The 26663-nt window shown below is 50.4% G+C and overlaps 1 protein-coding gene across 2 annotated transcripts in view; it reads right to left on the bottom strand.

Annotated features, from left to right (window-relative positions):
• Positions 1 to 3463: 3463 nt before the first annotated feature.
• FMNL2 (formin like 2) overlaps positions 3464 to 26663 on the bottom strand; it is a gene marked incomplete at both ends in the record, with an annotated part of 157673 nt that continues 134473 nt past the window's right edge. Inside the window, 16 exons of one of the 2 annotated variants that reach the window (XM_082483956.1) lie at positions 5680 to 5795; positions 8963 to 9086; positions 9994 to 10092; positions 10596 to 10697; positions 10979 to 11142; positions 11318 to 11447; positions 11825 to 11905; positions 12062 to 12130; positions 12842 to 13076; positions 14863 to 15065; positions 16560 to 16684; positions 19097 to 19117; positions 20449 to 20652; positions 21107 to 21422; positions 22551 to 22652; positions 25452 to 25601. In XM_082483956.1, the coding sequence (XP_082340082.1) occupies positions 5680 to 5795; positions 8963 to 9086; positions 9994 to 10092; positions 10596 to 10697; positions 10979 to 11142; positions 11318 to 11447; positions 11825 to 11905; positions 12062 to 12130; positions 12842 to 13076; positions 14863 to 15065; positions 16560 to 16684; positions 19097 to 19117; positions 20449 to 20652; positions 21107 to 21422; positions 22551 to 22652; positions 25452 to 25601 (2241 nt within the window). Of the gene's footprint in view, positions 4280 to 5679; positions 5796 to 8962; positions 9087 to 9993; positions 10093 to 10595; positions 10698 to 10978; positions 11143 to 11317; positions 11448 to 11824; positions 11906 to 12061; positions 12131 to 12841; positions 13077 to 14862; positions 15066 to 16559; positions 16685 to 19096; positions 19118 to 20448; positions 20653 to 21106; positions 21423 to 22550; positions 22653 to 25451; positions 25602 to 26663 lie in introns of those variants that run through there. The other variant, XM_082483957.1, reaches the window with a different exon arrangement.

Genomic DNA, 26663 nt, shown 5'->3' on the forward strand with positions numbered 1-26663 from the left:
AGTGTTGGATTTAAGCAACATCTGCACTCACAAAAACCATTTTAAGATTTAGAGTTCAGCTTCCTCTTCGATGCATTTTTTCCTAGTAGACGGCAGCTGTTTCTAGTGCATGAATCCCCAAAAGGTCTGATTTGTACAAGGTATTTTCTTGCTAGGGTGGTTACGTGATTCAGAATTCTTAAGAATACTGTTTGCGATTGGAATTAGTCATTTGAAATACAAGCTGCTGGCAAAAGCTGCTCCCTGCTGCAGGGCGGGAGGTGATGACCTGTGGAGCCGGTGTGGGATTTGCAGGATGTTCGGTGCAGGGATCCTGGTGTGTTCCAGCAGTTGCCCTTCACTTGGGGGGGAAAAAACACCCGAGTAGTTTGGTCAAACAGGATTTGTGGTAATACAGGGCTCTGTTCGATGTCAAAATGGGGGAGTTGCTGAAGCGCTGGCAGCGGCTTTGTTCCAGGTTCACCCCGTAGCAAGCAGCTCCCCCGGGCCTGACAGGACGGCCAGGACGGTGCTCCCAGGGCTGTGCGTGCTCAGCCAGACTTTAAATGGGCATTTTGCTGACCTTGCACACTCACTGTCCCGGATTCATGCTTTAAAATGGAAATGAGGAGCTGGCATAGCAGGCAGCTGTGCCCACGTGGAAAACAGACCAACGAATGATTTGGGAAATGCGATGCTGATCATTAATCATGTCTTATGTCGGTTCGACATCGCTGTCGAGGTGGGACGCAGGACGGTAGCATGTGCTGAACTCGGTTAGCACGGGGCGGGTCATAACGGGTTGCAGACACATTAGGACTGATGTACAATATTTTGTTACTGCCTTGCATTTGCATAACCTACATAAAGAAAAAGTGTTTCTAAGTAAATATTACTTTTAAAAGGTTTGCCTTTATTTTTCCATTAAAAATAAAAAAAAAAAACTGTAAATGTAAATTATTCTAATGGGGATTTCTTTGTATGTCTTAATTAGACCTTGCGAAAGAAATGCATCTAAAAAGGAGACGTCTTGCTAAACAATCTTGGCAAGACATAATTGGGGTTCTAAGGGAAAGGAGTTCAGGCTTTTTTGCGGGTGTGTTGTTGTGTTTGGGTTTATTTTCCTTTCTTCTTCCCTCCTCTTTCCCATTCTACACCCACATCTATTTCCAGTGCCGCTGGGGTGGTGGGGCCGCGGGGCTGGTGTTGCCCGGTCGTGCTCTTACACGGTGATGCCGTCGCTGCTGCCCGGCCAGCACTATGCGCTGAGCTCACACCCTGCATTTCTGCCTTGAAACTGAAAGGCTTTTTAGAAAGGTATCGGTTATTTTTAAAAGTGTTAAATGGTGTCTCTCACAGTGTTTGATTGTATTTGATTTGCTGTTTTGCACAGCCCTTGCGCAGCTCACTGTCCCCTTTGTCCTGTGTCTATTCCAATCTCCCCCCTGCAGCTCCTGGACACCCGCTCTCCCCCTCCCTGCACTCCCAGCTACTGATTTTTGTTAAACTCTTCTGAAAATTAAATCTGAATTTTGGCTAAAGTATGAAGTTGTTCTCTTTAAATTAAGGACTTCTTAAATATTTGTACTGTTGATTTTTTGTGTGTTTATGGCAAACCACTGATGGCCACTGGTTGTCACAGAGGGGTCGGCAGCTGCCGCAGCCCCGGGGGCTGAGTCCCTCTGCCTGGTCCCGCACAGCCACAACTGTCCCCGTGGCCTCCAGCCAGCCTGGCTGTGCCGTGGTGAGGAGCGAAGTGATGGCGCAAATGCCCTGGAGAATTATTGAGTGTCAGTACCGTGCGGTCGTCATTGGTCTGGGCAGGGCGGGGGGTCCCTCCCATCCATCCCCAACGCCAACAGCCCCAGAGATTACGCTTTGAGGGGAACCCCCCGCCCCATGCTGCAGTTACAGTCACTGAGTGAGCAGATGTGCAAAAGCAAATAGTGAATAGTTATAAAAAAAGCCCACCAAACCAACCCAAAAACAGCACCCAGGCTTTCATGCTGCTGCTGCTGACAGTGCCAGGTGGCCACCTGCAAAATGCCACCGGTTGCGGGGAAAAAAACATAAACGTGACCAAAAAACTCCCCTGGGAGATTACTGTGTAGTAGTGTAAATAGTTTATTTGATCTTATGGCAGGAACAGACCAGGAAAGTAACATGAACTGCTTTTATAAAACACTTCTAATATTGCTAAGAAGCAGGTCTATTACTAGAAAAATATTAAAGAGAACATGCCAGCATTAGAGTCTAGTTGTACGATAATTTTTGTTCTCAATAAAAAAAAATACCTTTGAGCCTCAGAGTGTGAGAGCTAGTGCTTTTAACCAGTTGCCTAATGATTTATTAAATTAATTGTCAAATTTTCTTTCGCAGATTAAAGTACTCTTCTGTCACTGTCGGTGACGAAAGAGGCAATTTGGCATGTTCTCTTTAGCATGTCAAGTACACGTTGCTGTAAATGCAAGAAGGTGGCAGTTTTTGAAGTAAACTTCCTGTAAATAGGTAAGCAGAGGTCAATGTGGTAACTTTTGAGCCCCAAACTGTCCATTTAGTTAAATATAAAAACAAAAACTATAAGTTAAAATAACATTCAGATTGTATAGCACAGGCTGATGCTTTTTTTTTTTTAACAATATTTACAATATTACCCAGAGGCTAAAGTGGGAATAAAAGAGAAGTGTAAAAACCATAAAAAACTGCACCAATTTTGTAGCAAAATATCTGTACATTTAAAAACAGATTATCATATAACTACACGTTATCCGAGAAAAAAAAAAATGGGACCTTCACCAGTGGTTCACATAAGCACAACAAAAAAAAAAGAAAAAGAAATTCAGTGGTTAAATACTATACAATAAATTTTACAATTAACATATTGATGCAACGAGACCGGGAAAGGGAAGCTGTAAGCAAAGTGTATCTTGGAAAGTACAAATTTCTCTCCAGTCCAGTTCTTCACCGCTGAGAAGATCGCGTACCCTGCCGGCACGAATTCGGCTTCATCCTGCTGCTCTGGGACACTGGTGCGCAGTAGTGATGGGGAGGGGGGGAAGGTGGGGGGGGTGTGCATAATTTTGCTAAAGTGAGTCTCACGTCCCTTTTTAAGCCTTAAAAATGCAACGTACAACCTGTAACCTACGGGGATTTTCAGGCGGGGCTTCCCTTCGCTGACCAAACGATCCTTAGCAGGGAGCTTCAACTGGGTTGTCCAAGGAACTCGGAGCTGGAGCGGGGCACAGATCCCCCGGAGCGGGGCACAGGGTGGGTCTCTGCGCGAGCAACTGAACCGCAGTGCTCCTCAGGATCCTAATACTGATTATTGAGATGTTAATACCTTAGTGCTAATTAATAAATACACTGTTATTCAAAAGCTGCCTCCAGCTGAAAACCGTCGCCGTGCCTCAGCCACCCTCCTCCACTTGTGCGTGGCCAACGCGTTTGGCCCCCCCAGCCCCCCCCCGTGCCTCTGCCCCGCGTCGCGCACTACCCACAGCACAACCTCAAGGTGACGACTCGCGCTCGGTTGCTCTACAGCGTGTGATCACCGCCGTCTGTGGCACCGCGTCCTACTACGGTGGCAGGGAGTCTGTGCGTGGTGGGAAAAGGTACGGGTCTCTTCTTGGAATGATTTCCATTTATATATAGAAAGCCCTTAAATGTCTTCCTTTTTTTTTTTAAAAAAAAAAAATAAACACCGAACACAAAAGCCAGTAAGTGCAGCCGAAGCCAAGGGCAGCCCCTCGGCGGACAGCAGAGGAATGCATTTAAAAGCAGAGCACGTCCAAGCGTTACCTGTTTACAACCAGTCGGGACGCAGGTCGGGTCCACAGGAGACCAGTCACTAAACTTTTTATATCATCAAACCAAACTAAACACCCAAAAACAACATGTATTTTACATTTTGGTTAAAATACTGAATAACGTATTGGTGTAAAAAGATACCCAATCAAATCAAGTCCTATTGCTTTGATTAATTTGAGCAGGTACTTCAATTTTAGGCACTTGTTAGCTACGGTTGAGTGGAGAGCCCACGGCTGACGTTCCTATGCATTTTCTAGGTCTTTGAGCCCTTTAGAAGGTCAATTTTGCTGTTCCCAAGGCTGTAAATGAGTGGCAGAACAGAGTTCACACGGACACAGTATCATTCAAGCACCCCCTTTCCTCGACACCCGCTGGGCTCCAGCTCACATGGTTATCTCAGCACCGTTTGCAGAGCGCAAGTTCTGATCATCAAAGCGCCGCCGGACGCTTCTCCTCACCGCGTCGGCCCGTCGGTACGGCTGGTTTCTAAGATCTGCGGAGAGGAAAGCGGCGTTCGTCAACACGCACGGCTCGCCCGCGGGCACGCACACGCACACAGCCACGCACGCACGCAGTCTAGATACGGAAAAGTCCTGCTGGAAGCCAATCAAAGCAGCTTGTGTAGGAAGAGGAGAAGGGACTTCAACCCAACGAGAGCAGAAGTGAGCGAATGCTGACGTGCCCTTTTTACTACGCACCCAAGCAGCGGGTAATACTGGTGAAACGCGCCCAAATGCTGGTGAAACTAAATGGAGTTCTGCCCTCAAGTTAGTGCGAGCGTCTCCCCACCCATGGGCTGCTCGTGGTCGTGACCATCCGTGGAGAAGGCAACAGCAACTGAAATCAGTCTGCTTGATGTACGCCTTGGTGCTTCCCGCAGCCCCTCAGACGCTACCGGGGGCTGAAGGAGCGTTCTAGAGCGGGACGGAGCTCGCTGGAGACGTGTGACCCAGGGCACAACGGGGCAAGCGGTCAGCAACACAGGGGTGGGTCTGTGCTCTCCGTACACCCGTTCATTGACAAGAGGGGGCCCTGAGCGAGAGCAGCCGGAACGCTGCGACCCGCTTGCAAAGCTCCGTCCTGCCCCGCAGCCACCATCTCGCCCGGCGGCAGAGATGCTTCGTTAGCCGAAGGCAACAGAGCCGCCAACCCCCTCCCTCCTCCTCCTCCTCCTCCTCCTCTTCCTCACCGGCGGCAAAGCCCAGCCCGACCCGCTCTGCTGCTGCTGGGGAGGGGAGAGCTCGGGGGGGAAGAGGAGGGAATTCTGAGCATGCAATGGATGGAGCAGTGGAGAAAGCTGGAGATGGAGGTGTTGATGAAAGCCTGCGTTACATGTGCTGTTACATGTTACATGTGCTGTTACATGTGTGGCTATGAAATAACGAGCACAGTCGGTACACCTGAAGACTAATTGGCGTTAAAATATTTGTCTCCTGGAAAACAAACTTGCCTTGGACTGGGCAAACCCTCCCTCAAATTTCCTGGCTGCCTTATGGCTTGGTTTAAACACGACTCCCAAACTTCTCAGCTCCTGGTGTACCCCGGCAGAAGGTGCTGCCCTCTCCCACCTCCGCACCTCCAGCTGCGGGTTGTCCATCTCGTGCCCCGTTCGGTGGCCGTAGCAGGACCGAGACGGGGGCAGCAGAATATCCGGGGAACTATGGGGCTGAAACAACCTGGGGAGAAGACTGCTATTTTGGGATAAACTTGGAAGAGGAAGGGCCAAAACGGAGAGAGCATGAAGACGGTCACCAGCCCATGGCCTGTGGATCCCTGACACCACGGAGGGTGAAAACAAATGGTCTCAGTCTCCACTGGCCTTTAGGCTCTCACCAGTATTACGCTTAGCCACATCTACCAAGAGGCTGCCTGGCATACAGAGAGAGGAGGAAGCTAAGTAAAAAGTGATGCTTGCCAGCTCTGTGTATCCTCCACCACCGGTGTGCTAGAAGAAATCCTTACCCTCGAGTGAACATTTGGAAATTTAGTGATATTATTCTTCTTTAGGGCTAAACAGAAAAAAACAAAAACAAAACAAAACACAAAATGATGGTTAAGTAAAAAAATGGGATGGAAAATGAAGAGCAAGTCAACTCAGCGTTCCAAACTCCCGGGCACGTTAGCCGACAGAGCAAGAGGGGCGAGGGCAAGGCTACGGGAGGGGTTAGACACGGAGAGGAGAGGAAAGGACAGGAGGGCCACCCTCGCCTCTCGCTAACCAAATTCCAAGCTGCTTTGAAGATTGGCTCCAGGAAGATAATACAGCAATTAACTCGAAAGAGCAAATAACCGTTGAGCTGATTATAGTTTGCGATTTTATTAGAAGCATTCATAAAAATACATATCACAAAAGTGAAACACTGTTGTCTTCTTAAGCCGCTGAGTCCTTAATGCAAGACAACAGTGTTAGCAGACATGCTGTGTTAAACACACCCGTCTTACGCTTTACACCACACCACGTAGCAATGGCTCAGTTCCATGCCAAGCTTTTCAGCGTGACAATTTCTGCCGTTCCAGCACACAGCTGAGTGTTTCCCCAGCTCCGCTCCTTCCCCCTGCCCCCGGTTTGGGCACCGCTGCCGGTACCGAGCCCAACCCCGGCACTGCACAAAGGTCCCGTGAATCGGGACCGGTTAGTGCTCAGTAAACAGCTCTGATTTTATTCAGGTAACGTTGGCATGGAACTGAAAAAAGTTAAATATGGATGTGACCGAATGAGAAAAGATTTTACGCTGTTCATTGTATCCCGGATCTCACATGCAGACGAACATGCAGGTGCTGGTTAAAAAGTCCAACCCAAAAGACTCCTCGCAGAGGACGTACGTTATTACAGACAACCCTTCCAAGCCAGAGAGCAAACCCCAGGAGAGCCCCACTTAGTTCATGCAGCCCGTAATTTCGCTTTGGCATACAGCTGATGTGTTACATGCATTTCCCGGAGGTGGACTGGCGCACAGGGAAAGATCTGCAGGCCAGAAGAGATGCCATAGGAAAGCCAAGTGAACCGTCACTTTTTGACTGCGTTTGAGCTCCTCGGCCTTGGGAACTGTAGGAAACCCGCACCAATTCTACCGTGACTTCCCCCACTTGCTGTCCTATGGCATTTGCCAGGAGGGTGAGAGATGCCTTTGAAACTCAAGGATGGCCAAAAGCATCGAGCACAAAGTCGATGGGATGGAATATAAAGTTACTGGAACACAAGAACATGCAACAGAGGTGACATAAATACAACTTCAGGTGGACGCTGGACATTACTATACACTCAACATTCACATGATCCTGGCTGAGATCCGTACAAACGGAGAAGTGTCAAAAATCTACAGCAACCTTTCTTTTTTCTAAGAGCATCAGATGTGAAAGAGGAATAGTTTAGTAATGGAATTCCTCAGTGAGAACAGGTTCGCAGAAAAACCGAGAGCCCCGCTTGGCGGTTCGAGCGGTAAAGGGCACAGTCTTCAGCACTGCATGGGAATAACAGCCAAACAGACAAACAGAGCCGTGAGAAGCGGATCTATCGCATTAGTACAGTGTTAGTGCTCGGTTACAGACACCCGGGGACTGCCTTACACGTTCCAACCAGCTGTCTAATCCCACTGCGCTCCAGTAGGCTTTGGCAACGAGGCGGTTTGAGTAAGTCTTTCTTATGTTACATCGTTTTCAACGGTTTTGAGAGACTACTGCTAAACGTGCTCCGGAAAAGGGCGTGCTGTTAGACACCGCTCCGCTCCGGGTCGGCAAGAGCTCTTCTGTGCATCTGACGAGGCACTATCCAATTTACAACGACAATTTCCATCATTTCCATACCCCTGACTGAGGTCTCGTGGGGCGTATTCAAGTGACCTCGGTCCTACCTGACTTTCTCTGCCCAACCTTTAGTATTACGTGGCTTGAGGCCGGCAGAGACGCCCCCGCAACGGGAGCTGCCAGGCACAAGACCACAGGAAATGTTTAATTTGAGTCTGGCGCTCCCTCCACTGGACTGCCTTTGGCATGTGGACCGTCTTCTGCCACACAATCTGTTTCTCCCACAGAACAGGAGAACCACTTCACCAATTAAACAAGCTTCCAGGAGTCTGAAGGAGTTGTAGGAGCAGTAACAGATTAGATATTATAGCGACTCTGCCCTTTAAATAAAGAATATTATCTTAGGAAGCTATTAATCAAGGTTAAAAAGAGTTGGGAAAGCTTCAAGCATTTCAGCCCTGTCATCTGGTTGGGCAAAAATCCCCCGGCTTTCCTTAGTGAGCGGTAAAAGAGCTCTCCTCCCCTCCTGAAGGAAAAACTCATGTGGAAAACATTCAGGAGCGGTAGCCAAGGAAATTCTGCCCAAAGGCCTTTTTTTGAGCTTCTCTGCAATGGAAACGGAGCGCCGTAAAGCTATGGAAGTGTTAAAACCGGGTTCCTTTCACACCACGGGTGAGGAACGTGCAGTAAAATCAAAGTACTGCAATCAGAGCAGCTGTACAGATTAAAAATTATTTGACTCCTGAGCAAAACGCAGTTTTCGAAGGCAGCTCTTTTTATCAGCAAATATTTGCACCAAAGTCCTGACTGTCTCTGGCTACAGCAGCGGGTTCTGCCCTCTCCCTCCAGCCCCAGTGCAGCCTTTGCCTCCCAAACGGAGAAGCAGTAAAACCAGAAGCAGTTTAGGGCCATAAATCATTCAGGTTTGACTAAATGATTTGCTGTAACTGTGCAATAATGTGGCGCAATTACTGTTAGTACGTTTTAATGAAAATGTAGGCTCTTAATAATGTTAAACATCCGTCATTCGTTCGATTGATGGGGAAAAAAACGTTTCTGGGAAAGATCTGCATGGCATGCACGTCCCCACCGGAGCATCTGCTGATGCAGTCAGGCACTGAACTGGCTACTCTAAAGATCGCAGACCCAGTACGTCCCCACATGCTGAAAGAGAAGAACTAAGAAACAGAGCGTGTGTCCGCGGTCTGCGCACGCAGCGCTGGCCGCGGACACGCGAAGGCAGGTTACTGGGGTTTGTGTGTTACACACCATTAGCAAAGTCTCTATACTGGATTCGCATCGTATAAACAGTGTCCTAAGCTGGGTAACCCTTTTTTAGGAAGTACCCGAAGCACTTGGGGTAGCTATTAGGCAGATACACCGTTTTATCCTTTGTGAAAGGGCCTCAGATTACGGAACAAAAGGGGTTTACCTGTTATAATATCTTCAATCGCACCGTCCTTGCCTTCGTACACGTGCCTGTTATCCTTGACTTGCCGCCGCCTGAGCTCTGCAATCAGCTCTTGCTGCTGTCTCTTTGTTTTATGTGAAGGAGACTGAAAGGAGAGAAGAGAGGGCTTGTAAGGAGTGACCTCCAGCTGCCCTGCGTCCTCTCTTCCTCAACGTGAAACACCAGGAGATCCCACCAGCAGCAATCAGCAAACAGGAACTGCCAGTTTTCTGCCCAATTTTGCAAGCCCGGGAAAACCCAGGTGTGCGGTTAGCTCACGTCCCACGGAGAGCACGGGCAGAGTCACAAGTTAAGCCGGCTGCCGAGCTGCTTTTTTTACATTTGTGATCTACTTCCAAGCCTTCTCATCACTGGGAACTGGGGCTCCGAGCTCTTACCGCTGAAAAGCATCAGGGGAAGAAGGAGAACAGGCTTTCCTTCCGAGGGAAAAAGCTTGGCTGGGATTAAAGATCCCAACAACAGCTGCGGGAAGCAGCACAAGCCGACACTGTGGCTGTTTTAGAGCCAGGGGAAACTTTCTGTAGCAAATCTGAAGTGTTACCTCCGAACAAAAAAAAACCAAACCCAAACACGTCAGGAAAATTCCTATAAAACGGTACCGTGGGGCTCAGTCCTGCTGCCATGCTCTGACAGGGAAGGATCTGGGGAGGAACATTCCTTGTCCCTGCAAGTGACGGGAGGCTCTGCGCACTGAGCACCAGTGGCGTTTGAACAGATACAAGGCCAGAGAAGAACAAAGTTGAGCTAACGGCAACGTGGACGAGATGGTTATCTGTCTATTCCGTTTTTCTTAATTTTGCAGACTTCAGAAGTAGCAGAACCACACACTGTAACTATTTCAGCTTATTTCAGTTCTCTTCACGTAAGCAGAAAACTTCCAGAGACTCTATTTCTGGGCAACTGAAGTTCTTTACAGAGCTGAGCTTTCTGGACTATCAGGAAAAACACACGAACGTGAACAATCCTGCCTTTAAGACTTATCTGTTTCATACCTTTTGGTCCTGTTGCTCCATCAATGCTTCTTGCTCCATAAGTTTTTCCATTAAGGCCTGTTCCTGCTTTTTTCTCAACTCATTCTCTTCTTCTGCTTGCTATTTGTCACCAAAAAAAAAAAAAAAAAAGCACAGGTTAGAGCTTCCAATTGCTACAGGGAAACTAAATATTACAAATGAGTAATGCTATCCCTTGCTGCCACGGGGCTTTCCAAGGAAGCAAGATTAGGTGTAGCAATTCAGCTGCCTCTGAACACAGCCTGAAAAAACATGGGCTGGGAGAGACCTTCCTCAGTGGCACAAACCATCCCCTCCCAGTCCCAAGAGACAGGGTTAAAGGTGGAAGCTGCAGCTGCACAGACATTCAATTTCTGAGGATTCCTCCAGCGTCTCAGACAGCCATGCTGTCTTTCAGCCCTGAAAATAATCCCAAAACAACTATTTGCGCTGCCCCGGGCTGGTGGTGCCGTGCTGTCGGGGATGGCTCCCATCGCATCAAAGCTAGAGGGAGCCCCAGGCTGCTTTGCTGGGAGCCCCGAGCCCCGCAGGCACCAAACTGGGTTCAGGAGGACGGAAAGGAAGAGGAGGATGCTCCTGGTTACCTTGTAGGCCTTCACAAACCGGACAAACACCGGGAAGAAGACCGAGGGGGGCGTCGTCTTGGGATTCTCCCCAAAGTACTTCACAGCATCATCAAAGGCATCCTACAAAAAGCACAGATTTACTGCAGTGCACACATTTGAAGATAAACTCACCAGCCATTGCTGCAGTATTCGGTGTAAAGGGTCTACATTCCCTCTGCCTGTGAAACCCTTGGCTCACACCAGCACGTCTACGTCTGGCACTCGAACTCAGGCACAAACCTGCAACGCCGCTGCACCTCCTCCTCCCTGCTGCGTGGATAAAGCACGTCCCGTGCAGTGACGTGCTGCTGCTCACTGTGTCACACCCACCCGCTCGCCAAACCCCAAGAACAAAGAAACACCTGGGCTATTTTGGCGTCGTCCTGCAGTTTCTTTAGCTTCCCTTCGTTGTTCTGAATGAACTCCTTCAGCATGGTGTTGTGGTCATGCATGGTGTACTCGCGCTTCGTCAGATCCAGGCCCCTCTGCAGCTCCTTCACGTCCAAGAGGACGTTTTCAAGAGACACTAGGAAATAAAACCCAAACCGCTGCATCCCTCCGGCTCCACAAGCACCCGAACGCTCAGCGTGAACAATTCCCCACCGAGAAGGACCCCCACAGCCCATGTGTGGTGTGCCGCGAAGTCCCTCGCATGGCAGGCGTGCCACCACCACCGGCCAGGCCCAGGAGAGTGACAGTACCTGCAGCAGCCTTCTCCACGTAATGAAGTTCGTTGTAAAAGAGGGATACGTGCTGGTACTTCTCCTTGACCACATTTGAAATATAGTGCAGCAGGGTCTGCTTTCGGTCTGTTGACTTCGTTTCTAGGAGCTGGGGAGAGAAGGCAAAGAGATCGCTGGGTGGAGGTGCAGCAGGCTCCCCGCAAAGTGACTCACCCGCTGCTCGCCTTTCCCTGCTCTATCTCCATCTGACAGAGACGGCCATAAAAACCTCATTGAACTGTTTAGCAGGTGGTTTTCAAGCTGTGGTCTGCAGAGCCTCTAAAGACACGTGCCTTCTCCTAAGCGGCCCCTCAAAACAACGATAAGCAAAGCAAACTCCTCCTGCCGGGCAGGGACCACCTTCCCCGCTGCCGCCCTCTGCTTTCACCGGCTGGAAAGTGCCGGCCGCGTCCCCCAGCAGCCGCTCGCCGCAGACGGGAAATGCATTCCCACCTGGTCCCCCCCAGGCACCTTTGGTTTACTTACCAGGTCTAAACTTTGTAGCTTAAATCCATACACGGCTCCTCGTTTACTGCTGTTCATGTAGTTGCCAAGAGCCAGGATTATCTGCCAGGAGGAAACAGAGCAGAGCGTGAATTTCCAGGAGAAACGCACGGCGCTTCAGAAACCTCTGGAAGGAGGGCTGGTGTGTACCCAGGTGTGGTTGCAGTACAAGTAAGGGTGAGTGGTTGAGCTACTGAACGTATCTGAAATCAGACCTACCTCCAGTATTTTCTTAAGCTTCTGGGATGACTTTATTGAGACGGATGCGGCTATTATTGCATGAAGTTGCTGCAGGTAACACAGGAAGAGCTTTGGTTAATGCACGTCTAACCCAAGAGTAAAATTAAAATCTACAAACCCATATTCTGAAAAAAGCCTCTTGTTTTTCATCCATACCACGGGCCCTAGCATGAATGTTATCCTGCCCTGACACATCAGGATTTCAAATAATTCACCTGCACCGCAGATTTACCACACTCAGATGTGGTTGGGTAGAAGTGTATATTTACATTTCAATCCTTACGACTGTGAAAGATGCATCAGGTAGAATGGGACACACTTCAAAGAGCCCGTGGACCAACACTGATAATAACTTTCCCTGATGATACAAACAACTAGATTTCCATTTAAATCGGTTTTAAGCTTCTACAGGGTAAAGAAACAGGAAGGTATGGAGCAGTCCAGGCTACGAGCTGCCACACAAATGGCACCTGGGATATTGGGTCACCGATATACGAAAATACAGCTAGGAAACCACTTTTTCATTCGTGTGTTTCTTGTCTGTCCCCATGAAACCCACAATCACTCTGTCTTAGAAAATTTAACATCTCTATAACCTTCACCGAGTGCCCCACGCCAGCGCCTGGCTGCAATGCTCCCCGCAAGCTGACCCACACTGCAGAGCGCAGCTCCCAAGGGGATCCTGACCCCCTGGGAAGCCCCGATCCCCGCACAGCCAGTGCATCGCCCCGGTGTCCCCAGGGCTTGTCCCCCACTCACCGGGGTCAGCATCTGGATGCTTTCTGCAAAGTTGCCTATAAACGCCATGATGGTCATCTTCTGCATCAGCCTCTCAATCTTGCTGAACTGCATCATGAACCGGTCTTCGTCCGACAGGTTCTCGATGGGTTTCCTTTCCCGCTCGTAGAGCCGCAGCACTTTCACTTCGTTCTCGGTGGGCAGGAACCGCATGAGGCATTCAACAAAATCCACTGGCAACGTTTTCAGGTCAAACCTGCGTGGTCACAAACCAGAAGTGGTGTTACAACAACTCTACACAAATGATGGAAAAGTAACAGAAGTGAGAAAGCTGCCAAAGGCATGACCTTCCCACGCTGCTCAGCTACACGGGAGCCTGGGTCAGTAATGCAATGAGACACTATAAAGATGCTCTGAGCTCACTCCTGCTCATGCTGCCCTGGCTGGGGTGGGGGGCACGGTCCTGCACATGAAGGTGTGAACAAGGTCACCGTGCTGATGTGACTGGTGCTGCTGGGTGCCTTGTTTCTGTTTTCAAAGATGGGGTCATTCGCCCCACTCCTCCATGGCCACACCTTTTGTCAGAGAACACATGTGGGGAGGAGGAAACAGCAATTTTAGTTAATTTGGGCCAGAGCCAGCAATGTGCCCTGGTGGCCAAGAAGGCCAATGGCATCCTGGGGGGCATCAAGCAGAGTGTGGCCAGCAGGGCGAGGGAGGTCATCCTCCCCCTCTACTCTGCCCCAGTGAGGCACATCTGGAACACTGTGTCCAGTTGTGGGCTCCCCGGGTCAAGAAGGACAGGGAACTGCTGGAGAGGGTCCAGCAAAGGGCTATGGAGATGATGAGGGGACTGGAGCATCTCTCTGATGAGGAGAGGCTGAGGGCCGTGGGGCTGTTCAGTCTGGAGAAGAGAAGACTGAGGGGGATCTTATCAACGCTTATCAATCCTTCAAGGGAGGGTGCCGGGGGGGTGGGAACAGTCTTTTTCCAGTGGTGCCCAGTGACAGGACAAGAGGGAATGGGCACAAACGTGACCATGGGCAGTTCCATCTCAACCTGAGGAGGGACTTCTCTCCTGCACGGGCGGCAGAGCACTGGCACAGCTGCCCAGAGAGGGGGGGGAGTCTCCCCCTCTGGAGCCATTCCAAACCCGCCTGGAGGTGTCCTGTGCCACTGCTGGAGGTGCCCCTGCTCTGGCGAGGGGTGGCACTGGGGGACCTCCAGAGGGCCCTTCCGACCCTGACCAGTCCGGGATTCTGTGAATCCCCAGCTGCTGAACCAGCCTCAGTCTGCCGCAGGTTTGGGTCACCCTCCCTGCCAGCCCAAAGGTAACGCTTGTGCGTCCAAATTTTGAAGAAATTACTTCATGGAGAAATGGCAGATAGTTGTCATGGCCATGAGTACTAAGTGCTTCTGGATGGCTTCAGGATCAGCCCCAAGAGCCAGTACACCTGTGCTCTGTCCCCAGGAGCCACCGGAGTGGTGGATGAGGGTCCGTATTGGCACAGGATGGGGCGCAGCCGAGCCCCTGGCTGCACTCCTGGGTCTGCTGCGTACCTCGGGCAGACCTGCGTCACACTGGGGTTTGGCACTGCCTGGGGCCACTACATAAACCTAATTCCATGCAAAACCCCTCCAGTGCACTCGGAGTAAAGTCGTGCTTTACGGAGCAAACTAAAATAGTTGTCTCTTCCTGACACTCCGGCTTTTGAGTGTTCATTCTAACAGAAAGTACTGCGCAAAGCGAACGAGAGATGCAGTATGCAATGGCATACTGCGCATATACATGAATTAGCTTCTTTAACAGAAGTGTTAATTTGTTAAGCCTGCATAGTGACACAGCGACATAAAACTGCAAGTTTTTTATTTTAGTTCAAGGGAATTTGATTTCTGGGAATTCCGAATGGTTCCATCCTTACTCCTGGCTTTTTTCCAGATGCAAAAGCATTTACATCAACTGCCAATTCAAAACCATTCCACTTACCAAAATCACAGTAAATCTTAAACATGATTTCTTTGCTGACAAGTGTTTTACTTACACGTGAATAGCTTTGCATATTTCATCTGCTGTCTTTCCAGCTTTCCTTAAAGTAATGGCAAGATTTTTGGCCCTGTTGGCATCCAGTAACGTGACTTTGTTTGACCCTTTCTGAGTTATCTTTTGCTTGCTTGAAGTAAGATCAATAGCTGGACCCTGGGCTTTTGTTTTGAATATTTCTTCAAATTCATCCACGTTTAAATCCTAAAAAGGAAAGAAAATGATTTATCCCTCCTGCAGCAAACGCTAAAACCCGCACTGCCCATGCCTGAACTGCAGGACGGACCCCGCACCGCTGTGACTACAGCAGAGCACTTCCATCAGGGGCTGCGGGATGTAATGCCCGCGCGCTCCCGAGTTAGTGATCAGGAAATCTGGCCTCCACCCCCAGTAGCCCCATACATGTTTAAAAGTTCAGGGAAACACCCATATTAGCACCCAGGCTTCATCCAGCCATGTGCCTCCTCAGGGCACGGGGAGGACATGAGACCTGTGTACTCGGCGCTGCTCTCTGCTGCTTTAGGCTTCCTTCCCCGGCGCGCAGCCGCCCGCCCAAGCCTAACTCCTACAGAGCGGAGCAGAGACTTTAGGCTGGAAAAATCCATCTTCCTCCTCTCAGCTGATCTGTTTAAAACACTGGAGGGGAGGGATGCCATCCAGAGGGACCTGGACAAGCTGGAGAGGTGGGCCTGTGTGAACCTCATGAAGTTCACCAAGGCCAAGTGCAACGTCCTGCACGTGGGTCGGGGCAATCCCAGCACAACTCCAGGCTGGACGGGGAATGGCTGGAGAGCCGCCCTGAGGAGAAGGCCCTGGGGGTGGTGGTGCATGAGAAGCTCCCCACGAGACAGCAATGTGCGCTGGCAGCCCAGAGAGCCCCCGGCCCCCTGGGCTGCATCCCCCGCAGCGTGGCCAGCAGGGCAAGGGGGGATTGTGCCCCTCTGCTGCCCTCTGCTCTGGGGAGACCCCCCCGCAGTGCTGCCTCCAGCTCGGGGGGTCCCCACAGCAGAAGGCCCCGGAGCTGTTGGAGCGGGGCCAGAGAAGGCCCCGGAGATGCTGGGAGGGCTGGAGCCCCTCTGCTGGGAGGACAGGCTGGGAGAGGTGGGGGGGTCAGCCTGGAGAAGAGAAGGCTCCCGGGAGACCTCAGAGCCCCTTCCAGTGCCTAAAGGGGCTCCGGGAGAGCTGGGGAGGGACTCTGGATCAAGGAGGGGAGCCATAGGATGAGGGGGGACAGTTTTAACCTGAAAGAGGGGAGATTTAGATCTGAGGAAGAAATTCTTGGCTGTGGGGGCGGTGAGCCCCTGGCGCAGGGTGCCCCGAGAAGCTGTGGCTGCCCCATCCCTGGAGGTGTTCAAGGCCGGGTTGGACGGGGCTGGGAGCAACCTGGGCTGGGGGAGGTGGCCCTGCCCTGGGCGGGGAAGCTGGAGCTAGATGATCTTTAAGGTCCCTTCTGACTCAAACCATTGTGTGATTCTATGAAATAAATGCACACAACAGGTATGCGCCCTTTATAATTGATACTACCAGTCACCATCCCTAATTCTCAACCAAGGTGCTCACACTGACCTACTGGGCACTGGGGGCCACTGGATGAGCTGTTTGCCAAAATAATTGCTGCAATCTATTCCTGCAAAGACCAATATTCGCTTGTGTTATGGACAGAAGTGGGAGGCAGAAGGCAGCAAGCAGCGCTCATACCTCCAGGATCCTTTCGTCATCTATTTCGTTGAAGACCGTCCCATTGATCTGGTTGGGTTTGAGGGCGACCCAGTTGAACACCGGCATGCGGAACTTTGTCTTGATCGGCTTCTTGATTTTCACAGCTAAAGACAGCAGAGGAGAGGAAATGACAAATTCCCCAACCGCTGAAAAAAACCCTGCGTGCCCAAACTGCAGCTTTTGAGTCGGCATTTCAGCACTGGAGGAAGAACCGGCCAGAGCTAAATTATCACCCTGCAAAGCCTGGAAAGATCGTGCTGCCCTGCCAGGAGAAGAGTGCCGAGAGGTTTTCATCCAACCCCTCAGCTGCTTCAGACCCAGCCTCTGCAGAACGGGACTGAACGCCAGAGGCTGCGAGAACTTCACTAAAGGAAATGTGTTGTTACTTTATGACCGCATGTTGTCTGGATTGATTTAAAAGCCCAGGCTATTTTTAAATGCTACAGAAAATGGAGAGAGCAGTCGAAGTTAACCCTGTCCTGCTGGTTGCAGAGCCCACCCCGGTGGGAGCTGGTGCAGAGCCACGCACAGCCGGTCTGCGATCTGTGTCACAACACTCAATGCAGAATAGGTGACCAGAAGAAAAAAAAAACCCTTTCCCAAGGTTTTGGTAGAGGGAGCGGCCCCTTCCGCTGCCTGCTGCAATGGGGCAGTGCTGCCTCTCACCAGGTTCGTCTTTTAACGCAAAAGAGGATGGGCTGCAGCACACGTGAGCTTTAACATGGTTGAAATAACAGGTTTAACTTTCTTGTGCTGTGCAGAACCAGTCAATGATTTAGTAACTTAACAGTGAAGCTATGAAAATGAAGAGTGACTACTCTCATTAATCTGTGAACAGAGTACAGAAAAGCAATGTTGGAGCAAGAAAAACACCACTTTCCTATTCCTATTCCTATTCCTATTCCTATTCCTATTCCTATTCCTATTCCTATTCCTATTCCTATTCCTATTCCTATTCCTATTCCTAATAGGTCTGGAAGGTACATGAATCATTTCTGTAACTCAGTTTTCATTTCTTCATATCTTGATTTAAATGTGAAGTTGTTAGCTGCTACAAAATCAGGATGTTCATGAAAGTGATCAACCAACGTCTTGCTCTCAAATTACTCAGAAAGTAAACTGTTTCTTTCCAAGCTGCAAACATGAAACAGAAACGCTGGGCCTTCCTCTCCAGTGCTGGAACAAAGCCACTCAGCCCGCAGCAGGGGTCAGTGGCAGGGAGGCAGGCAGGGGACAGCCCCGCTCGGCCCCCAGGGACGCTGAGCCCCGCAGCGCGCCCGGGCAGGGTCACCGCTCCCCTGGCTGAGGACGGATCTCCTTTGGTTTAGTTCAGTCTGGTGTTTGCTCCCGACTCCTGCCTACCCTGCAGTTGTCATAGGAGCAATCTTGCTAAACATTTGATGCTCTGTAGAGATGCTAGACTTTTCCCGCTCGGTTTCAGAAGGTGGCTGGGTTCCCAAGTTGCAAAGCACTTGAGCAAATCATTATTTTACTTTCCCCTAACGATTCTCTATGTATGTTTTTGCCGGGATAGAGACAACCTATTTCAGGGGACGGTCCTGTTGTGTACCGGAGCTGGGTAAATGCTGAAAACCTTTCTCTCGCTTTGTTGTTCCACTTTTAAAACCAGAAGAGTTGTGTGTCATGTCCCTTTCGTGCTCGTGCTCATTTTGCAGGGACATCACAAGGAATAAATGACCGGCAAGAGTATTTGCTTGAAACAAAGAACCATTAAGTGAATAACAGGGAACATACACAATATTCAGCTGTATATTTTGAGAATTATATTTATCCAACTGAAAGATATGAACACACGTGATCAATTTCTGCTCATCTAAACCAAACAGTTTTACTCTCTGCTTAATTAATGTGGTTACTTCAAAATAATGCCAAAAATAAAGAAAAAGAAATAGCTTTTCCCATCTGAAATACCCATGAAAAAAACATTTTCCACTTGTGCATACATTAGAATAGATTATTAACTGCTCGTGGGTTATTTCAGGACAGGAAAGGCAGCCAACTGCTTCGTCGGCCAGTTCCTGATCATAATCTCTTAAAATTGCCCTTCCTCCTCTGTTACAGAGCCCCGGCGAGGTGACGTCCCCGGGAGTCGTGCCGCGGTCGGCAGCGCAGCGGGGACGCGCTCACGGCTGGGGACCAGCCCCGGCGGAGGGTGCTCGCAGCCCGCGAGAGCGGCCGCAGCTCAGCGCTTGGCCTCCTTGGGAACAGCCGCCCCTCGGCGTGAGCGGCGCTGAGCGCGCGGCTCGAGGATGGCTCAAAAGAAACTGCACGTCTTAATTACTTGCTGAAGTGCTTTGCTGAATCAGGGCCTCCCGGGTGCCAAATCCTGATGGTTGGCAGCATCCCCAAAGCTACTGCGTGCTCAGGCTCCGGCTCCAGCCTCCCCCCCCGCCTCCGCCACCCCATCGCCCCCACGAGTCCACGGGCACACACACGGGCACAGCACAGAGGGAAATGAGGGGAGGGGGGTAAATACTTAGCAGAAAGCAACCTACAGAAGAGCTTGATTGGCCCGTCTTACCCCAGGAAGCAGAAAGAACAGAGAAAAAAATGTTAGTAACAGTCAGAAAGGCAAAATTTGTTATTTCACTGACTCCCCGCTGACCCAGAAGGTTCCTGCCCTGAGAAACGCTCCTTTCTGCACAGCCGTCGTGTCAAGAAAAGGCACTTTCACTCTCCTTCCCTCTCCTAACCCACCGAAGAACAAAATCCCCATCCCACCTGCCCATGGGCACCTCCGAGGAGCCACGCGTGGAAGCAGGGCTTGCTCCGCTCCTCCCGTCCCCAGTTAACACCGCAAGGACGTGGGGCTAAGGCCCGGCGTCTGGGCACCATCACGGCCACATCCAGCACCCCTGTCACTCTGCACCACGCGCCACAGGACCGCTGCCTGCTCTGCCGAAACCGCCGGGAGGGACCAGCCCCGAACCCCAGCTGTGTCGCACCTTTCATGATTTCTTTTTTTTTTTTTTTGTGTGTAATACACCCTGGGACTCTCCAGTTCCATGATGCTTTTTGCTTTCAGAGGAAACTTTAAAGGCTGGAATACTTAATCAGGTGAAAAAAAAAAAAAAAAAGCTGTTAATCAGAGTTCCTCGGTCTCTCTTTCTGGACTCATATCGTGCTCTTGAGATTTCCTGAGGGGAGCAGCACGATACCAATTAGCATTTACTTGCTTGGCATATGTCAGAGAGTGCATAAAAACATGATTAGAGACAGTCAGTAAATTTTTCTTCCTTCCAAAAAATTACAAAAAGTTTGCCCTTTTTTTTTTGCACAGATACTTCTTCATCAAGTTCTCAGAAGAAATCAAAACCATGAAGCTTTGTGTTTCTTGCAAAACTATATTTTGTTTGCTTAAAGCCAAAAATGATCATGCTTGAAAAATATTTTTGGCAATAGCTTTAGCTTCGCTGAAGAAGCAGTCTCTTCCAGACCAAACCAAACGCCTTCGGTTGATAAATCCTCTTTCCTTTTATGAACCCCTCTAAGTATGGCCTTGAACACTCCCAGGGATGGTGCCTCCTCGGAAAGCTGTGGCTGCCCCATCCCTGGAGGTGTTCAAGGCCGGGTTGGACGGGGCTGGGAGCAACCTGGGCTGGGGGGAGGTGTCCCTGCCCAGGGCAGAGGGTGGAACCAGATGATCTTTAAGGTCCCTTCCAACCTAAACCACTTTATGATTCAATAAGTATAATACCAATAAGAGATAATGGGTGTTATTTAGGTGACTAGGTAATGAAGTCCCACCTTGGAACCCTGTTCTGCTCCAGCCAACATGCCCTGACCTTGCCTTGGCTGACTTTGCCAGCAACCCGCAGCACGCCGAGGAGATGCGTGGGTGTTTTACCTGCAAGCCCTGAGTTGAACACCACGGTGGGAGAGGCTGTCCCAGGCAGGGGGGGTGCCGACGGCGGGGGCGGTGGGGGCAGCGGAGCCACAGGAGCCGTCTCCAAAGATGGACCTGGGAGAGGAGGCGGTGGTGGTGGTGGTGGAGGTGGTGGTGGAGGCGGTGGCGGAGGCGGCATTGGCACTGACACAGGACCGTTTTGCACTACGAAATGAAGGAAAGACGAGATATTACTATGAACACTGATCAAAATACCTCATGCATGTGCAGAAAAAGTCACAAAATCCACCTTGTCCCCCACTATACATCTCCTCTCCACCACTATACTGGCCCTAGCATTCGCTGGACCCTTCACCAAAGGACTTCAGTGCATTAACATAGGAGGAAACTACCATAATGAAAGAAACTAATATTTTTTTCTATCAACTGAAGGGCTCAGAAATGGACCAGGCAAACATGGGAGCCACCCCAAGAGTGAGAGTGCAAACACAGCCGGAGACCTCAGCATCCTCGCCTGCTGCAAGGTGCCGTGACCTGCAGGCTCATTGCAACTGAAGGTGGTTTTGTCACTGTATGGCTGCTGGGACTGTCCCTGGCACAGCAAACTCCACCTCCAGCTCCCAGCCAGCCCATGTCTCAGGGACAAAACGCTTCTTACCTGCCTCAGATGCCGCTGCTAAGGTGGGCAATGGTGGCGGAGGTGGTGGCAATGGTACTGAAGATGCAGCTCCAGCGACCGGTGCAACACACGTGCCAGCCACAGCCTCTGACCCTACCGGCACCATCCCAGAGGCCAGAGCAACAGGAAGGATAGAGATGTCACCATCACCCTTCTTCTGGATCTTAATGGTTCCCTGCTTCTCCAGTTCATGGATCTTTTTCTCCAGCGTTGACTGTCGCTGGATGGCTTCTTCTTTTTCTTTCACCATTTTCCTCAAGGTGTGAACCTGCGTGTTTGCATCTTTGTAGATTTCCTGTGAGTGCCGCAGAAACAAGGAATTTGCAGTTGTACTCACAAAACAGAGCAGCAATAGCAGAAACAGAACGGCCTGACACAGGACGGTCACTGCACCAGGCACAACGAGCTCTGATGCAAACCACATGTTTTTGCTGGTGGGGAAGAATTCCTTTTGCGTTTTGGCCAAGCTAGCAGCAAGGCTGTGCACGGAAATCTCACCTGTGGGCACCAACACCTGGGGGTGCAGAATTTCTCACCATCACTTTTTCATGATCTCTCCCATTTCTTATGTTAGTCTTAAACACGCAGCGTAGGTACGCTACCTCGATTTTGACTTTAACAAAGAGTATCTGGTGCCTTGCTGGTTGCTCTACCTATGAGCAGATGTTGGACCATAAAGGGAAGAAGCAGGAACAGAGCTCCTGATCTGGAGGGGAGATTATATCCGCAAGTACCCAGGGCAGACCCTCCGAAAGAACCCTAGAAGCACCATGCTTTGGGATGACATTTGGGCTGAAGTTAGTTAATATTATACTAATCATTTTTGTTACTAAGTTTGTACACCAAGAACTAACGTGTCTGGATCGCGTGCAGAAAGCTGGTTGAGCTTGACAGCACAGACCCAGGGCACCAGCTCCCCTCCTGCTGCTGTGCAGCCCAAGTCTGAAGGATCCCAGGTCCACCTCCAACGCCCTCCGCAGCCAACCACACATGCAAAACTTCAACCACAGACAGAACCACAGAATCTCCTAGATTGGAGAGACCTGTAAGATTATCCAGTCCAATCATTAACCTAACACTGCCAAGCCCACCACTAACCCATGTCCCTCAGCACTATATCTACACGACCCTTAAATACATCCAGGGATGGGGACTCCACCACCGCCCTAAGACACCCCAGACCTGAGCAATAAGATGCCCCTGTCTCAGTCACTGATTTGCTGGTACATTCAAAGAGTTTTATGTCCATCTTTGAGTACACACACCAGTAATTCTACTTGAAATCTGTCCTTGGTTCCAAATTAGGAGGCTACAAGAAGTCACTTGGCGCGTTAGGATAGTCGTTACCTCCTGTACACCAAGCGCACAGGAGATCACTCCCCTGAAGCGTGGCACCCAGCCACAGCTTTCCCATCACGCTTACCCGAATCACATCCAGTTCTTTGTTTCTTTGCATAAGTTGTTTTTCCAGTTCCACAATCTTTGCCATGGCTTCATTCTCTGTATCTTGGAGTTTTTCAGATAACTACAATTCAAAAAAGAAAGAGATTATAATAAGTGGATAAGAGTAGTTTTCTCAACCAAAATGTCAGGAATGCTTGTTGGAGCTGTGGTACGTAGTAAATTAATGATATTCCATCAAACCCTGAAGTCTTTGTTTGGAAAAAGAGAGTTCTCGCCTGCAATCGGGGGGCACAGATTGCCCCGATGAAGGTTCCCTGATGATGAATGTTATCCTTCAGCTATGACCAGCAGGTAACCTGCCTGGACTGTAGCCAAGAACCTGTGCAGGTACAAGAGCCTACTCTACAATAAAGCACTTAAAATGCACTTTTTTTCATACACACTAAGTCTGATATGAAACCCTAAAACCCCACAGAATACAACGGTGGCACCGTTGCAAAACCAATAGATGCTGACATGGTGCAACCCACAAATATCACCTCTCACAATGAGGTTGATTTGATTAGTAATGAATGAAACAGTTTCTTTTTTCCCCCCATGGTCTTTTGATTTATTTTTATTGTTTGCCGGCCCCACAAACCAGCGTTTTGAAAGCCCTGCAGTTCTTGTTGGCTTTTTCCATCACCACCAAACATCCCGACTCAGGCGAGGTGGTGAGGTGGCACTGGTTGCTGGTTTTGAGATAAAACTTCTGCAATTCTATTATTAGTATTTCTGTCAACACATGACAGAAAATTCCGTCCACACTCCTGGGATGAGCCTAGTTTATGTAACAAGAGATCAAATGCAAACCTTTAAAAATTTGCCACCAGAGTAAACCATTAAGTTTCAACACAGGTAAAAGGAGACAATCTGGGAAGCACACAGTGCCGCTTCTATGGAATCACTCGTCTCTGGCAGAAGGGCACCTCAGGAGGACAAACACTGCACAGCCAGTTCTTTTAAGAACATATTTGTTTTAAGTGTTGGCCGTATAGGAATGGTAAGAGAATGATGACGTTTTACGATTTTTTTTAAGTATGGAAAAACACTTGGATTTCAAAACAGCCAAGCCATATTTTCTGGACTAAAGGACTTGACACCAAGAAGGTACGGGACAGAAAAGCCGTGAGCAAACACTGAACTGAGCAAACACTGACTACCTGCACAGAGCTATTTTTCAGTCCCTTCCCTCTTGAGCCCAGTAATGTGTTTTAAGACAGAATCACAGCCTCCCAGACCAGTCAGGGTCAGAAGGGCCCTCTGGAGCTCCCCCAGTGCCACCCCCCGCCAGAACAGGGGCACCTCCAGCAGTGGCACAGGACACCTCCAGGCGGGTTTGGAATGGCTCCAGAGGGGGAGACTCCCCCCCTCTCTGGGCAGCTGTGCCAGTGCTCTGCCACCCGCACAGGAGAGAAGTCCCTCCTCGGGTTGAGATGGAACTGCCTATGGTCACGTTTGTGCGCGTTCCCTCTTGTCCTGTCACTGGGCACCACTGGAAAAAGACTGTTCCCATCCCCCCGGCACCCTCCCTTGAAGGATTGATAAGCGTTGATAAGATCCCCCCTCAGCCTTCTCTTCTCCAGACTGAACAGCCCCACGGCCCTCAGCCTCTCCTCATCAGAGAGATGCTCCAGTCCCCTCATCATCTCCGCAGCCCTTTGCTGGACCCTCTCCAGCAGATCCCCGTCCTTCTTGAAATGGGGAGCCCACAACTGGACACAGTGCTCCAGATGTGCCTCCCCAGGGCAGAGCAGAGGGGAGTATGACCTCCCTTGCCCTGCTGGCCACACTCTGCTTGATGCCCCCCAGGATGCCATTGGCCTTCTTGGCCACCAGGGCACATTGCTGGCTCATGGCTGCTGTTGCCCACCAGCACTCCCAGGTCCCTTTCCACAGAGCTGCTCTCCAGCAGGTCAGCCCTCAACCTGTACTGGTGCAGGGGGTTACTCCTCCTGAGATGCAGTACCCTACACTTGCCCTTGTTGAACTTCATAAGGTTTCTCTCCGCCCAATTCTCCAGAGTGTCCAGGTCACGTTGAATGGCAGCACAACCTTCTGGTGTGTCCGCCACCCCTCCCAGACATGGACAGGATAGTTATCTGCTCTATTTACCAGCACTGCATTGCTGAGGAATTTGCAATTTCCATGTGAATTAGCTTTCCCAGCTCACACGGTAACTCTGCGCAGAAGCTCCAGGCACCAAGTGACTCCACTTGGAACCGCAACCGAACCAAAGCTGAAGGCTCCAAAGCTGCAAACCTGCCACAGCGGGGGCTAGGGGGGGGACCACCCTCTGCTCAGCCAGATCCCCGGCACCGGGGTCACCCCCTCCCAGCTCACGGCAGCTTTTGGGGGATAAACCAGCTGATGCGATCGAGGTGCATAAGTGTTGCAGCCGTGGCCACGTAAGCGCTCAGATGGGCGGGCACCACGTCGCAGGGGCAAAACTGTCCCCTGATGTACACAGAAACGGCGCATCAAGCCCCAATTAACAAGGCAATCCTTGATAACGAGCTGGGGTTTGTGTCAGGTAGGAGATTAAATAAAATGACAGAATAAGACGTTTTCTCATCAGGTCAATAAACAGCTTACGAACAAATCTTTGTAGCATGTAACATGCAGAATATGAGGTTCAAAATATAGCATGAAAGCACCCAGGCAGTTTACCTGCCTGAGATCTCCCGAATTCCTTCGTTTGCCAAATATGTGATTATTCCCCCAAAACACAGTAGTCCTAAGGCTTTTTCTGAGCGAACGTCGCCCCAAAGGCTGTAGCCCCGCTGTTCTTCCACCTCCCAAAACGGGCAGTAGCAAAGCCCACACGCGGAGCGGGCTCTGAACTGCTTCAGAGACAAAGGTGACAAAGCACGGTACTAACATGGGAAATGTTTTCTTCCAGTTCTTCGACTCTTTCCAGGGCTGCATTCTTGGTTTCGGCATCCTCCAGTAAAGCTCCCACATCAAAAACGTTATCCAGGTAAGCCTGAATTTGCACCTGCAGTTTGTCGCTCTCCGTGTGTTTCAGTTTCTGCAAACCCAAGAAGACAAAGGTGTCACTCAGCACGGGCAGCCCTGCGCAGGAGGAGGGCCGCAAATGGAGCGGGGAGAGCGGCGGGAGCTCAGGCCACTTCCATCACCCAGGAAAACACTTCACATTTTAACTTCTGCTGGGGTCATAAGCGATAAACAGTCATTTTTTAAGAGCAAACATCCAGAGGTTTCAAAGAAAGCTAAGCAGCGTCTTATCTTCTGTTACTCCAGAGGATAATACTGCTTTCCTCTGAGCTTGCTGCTGGACCGTGGAAGCTCTGAGTCCACCGCCCAGCCCTGGGACGGTGCGAGGCCGGTGGCCAGCAGGGCCAACCCTGCTGCTGCCCGCGGTGGCCACCAGCTCAGTGGCCAATAGGCAGAGGTGAGGCCATCACTTGTGTTTTGGGTTTGAAGCAGCCACGTGGCCCAGAGAAAATCCTCTGACCTTGTGCTGGGTTTGCTGCGTTCAAAACGAGCGTGTTTTATCTCCAGAGACAACATCAGAGCACGCTTTGAACTGCTCTGCCTGTTCCCGACGGACTGCAGGGTTTGTGCCACGCTGGGACCCCAAACAGCCCCATGCTCAGTATCGCCACATACAAATACTTCTTGCAGACAGCAAAAAACCCTCTCTCCTGGTTACAGAAGTCAGCGGGGACAAACCAATCCCCCGTCAACACGAGCCCCGTTTTCATGTGTGCGCTCCCAAGGGCAGGGACAGGGAGAGAGAGGAAAAATACAAAAGGGGAAATATAAAAGCAGCTTTCTTCTGAAAGAGAGCGTTTCCCACGGGATGCCAGAAAATGCCTGGCTGTCAGGAGAAAGCTCAAAGGAGGATTTTTTTTCTCGTGGAGACGGAGGGGGCCTCGGCAGCACCTGAGCCGGGGCCAGCAGGAGGCCCGCAGCCGGCGGCTGGAGGTCAGGGACGTGGCGCGGGCGAGGACGACAGCGGTTCCTCCACCCTTTGTTATAAGGCGAAGCTACAAATTTAGCTCCCAGTGTGTAATTGCAGTTAGTTGCAGCTGATTTTCCTTCTGCAGGGGTGGCTCCAGGCCACAGC

The sequence above is a fragment of the Vanellus vanellus genome (assembly GCF_965231255.1).
Source record: "Vanellus vanellus genome assembly, chromosome: 5".
Lineage (NCBI taxonomy): Eukaryota > Metazoa > Chordata > Aves > Charadriiformes > Charadriidae > Vanellus > Vanellus vanellus.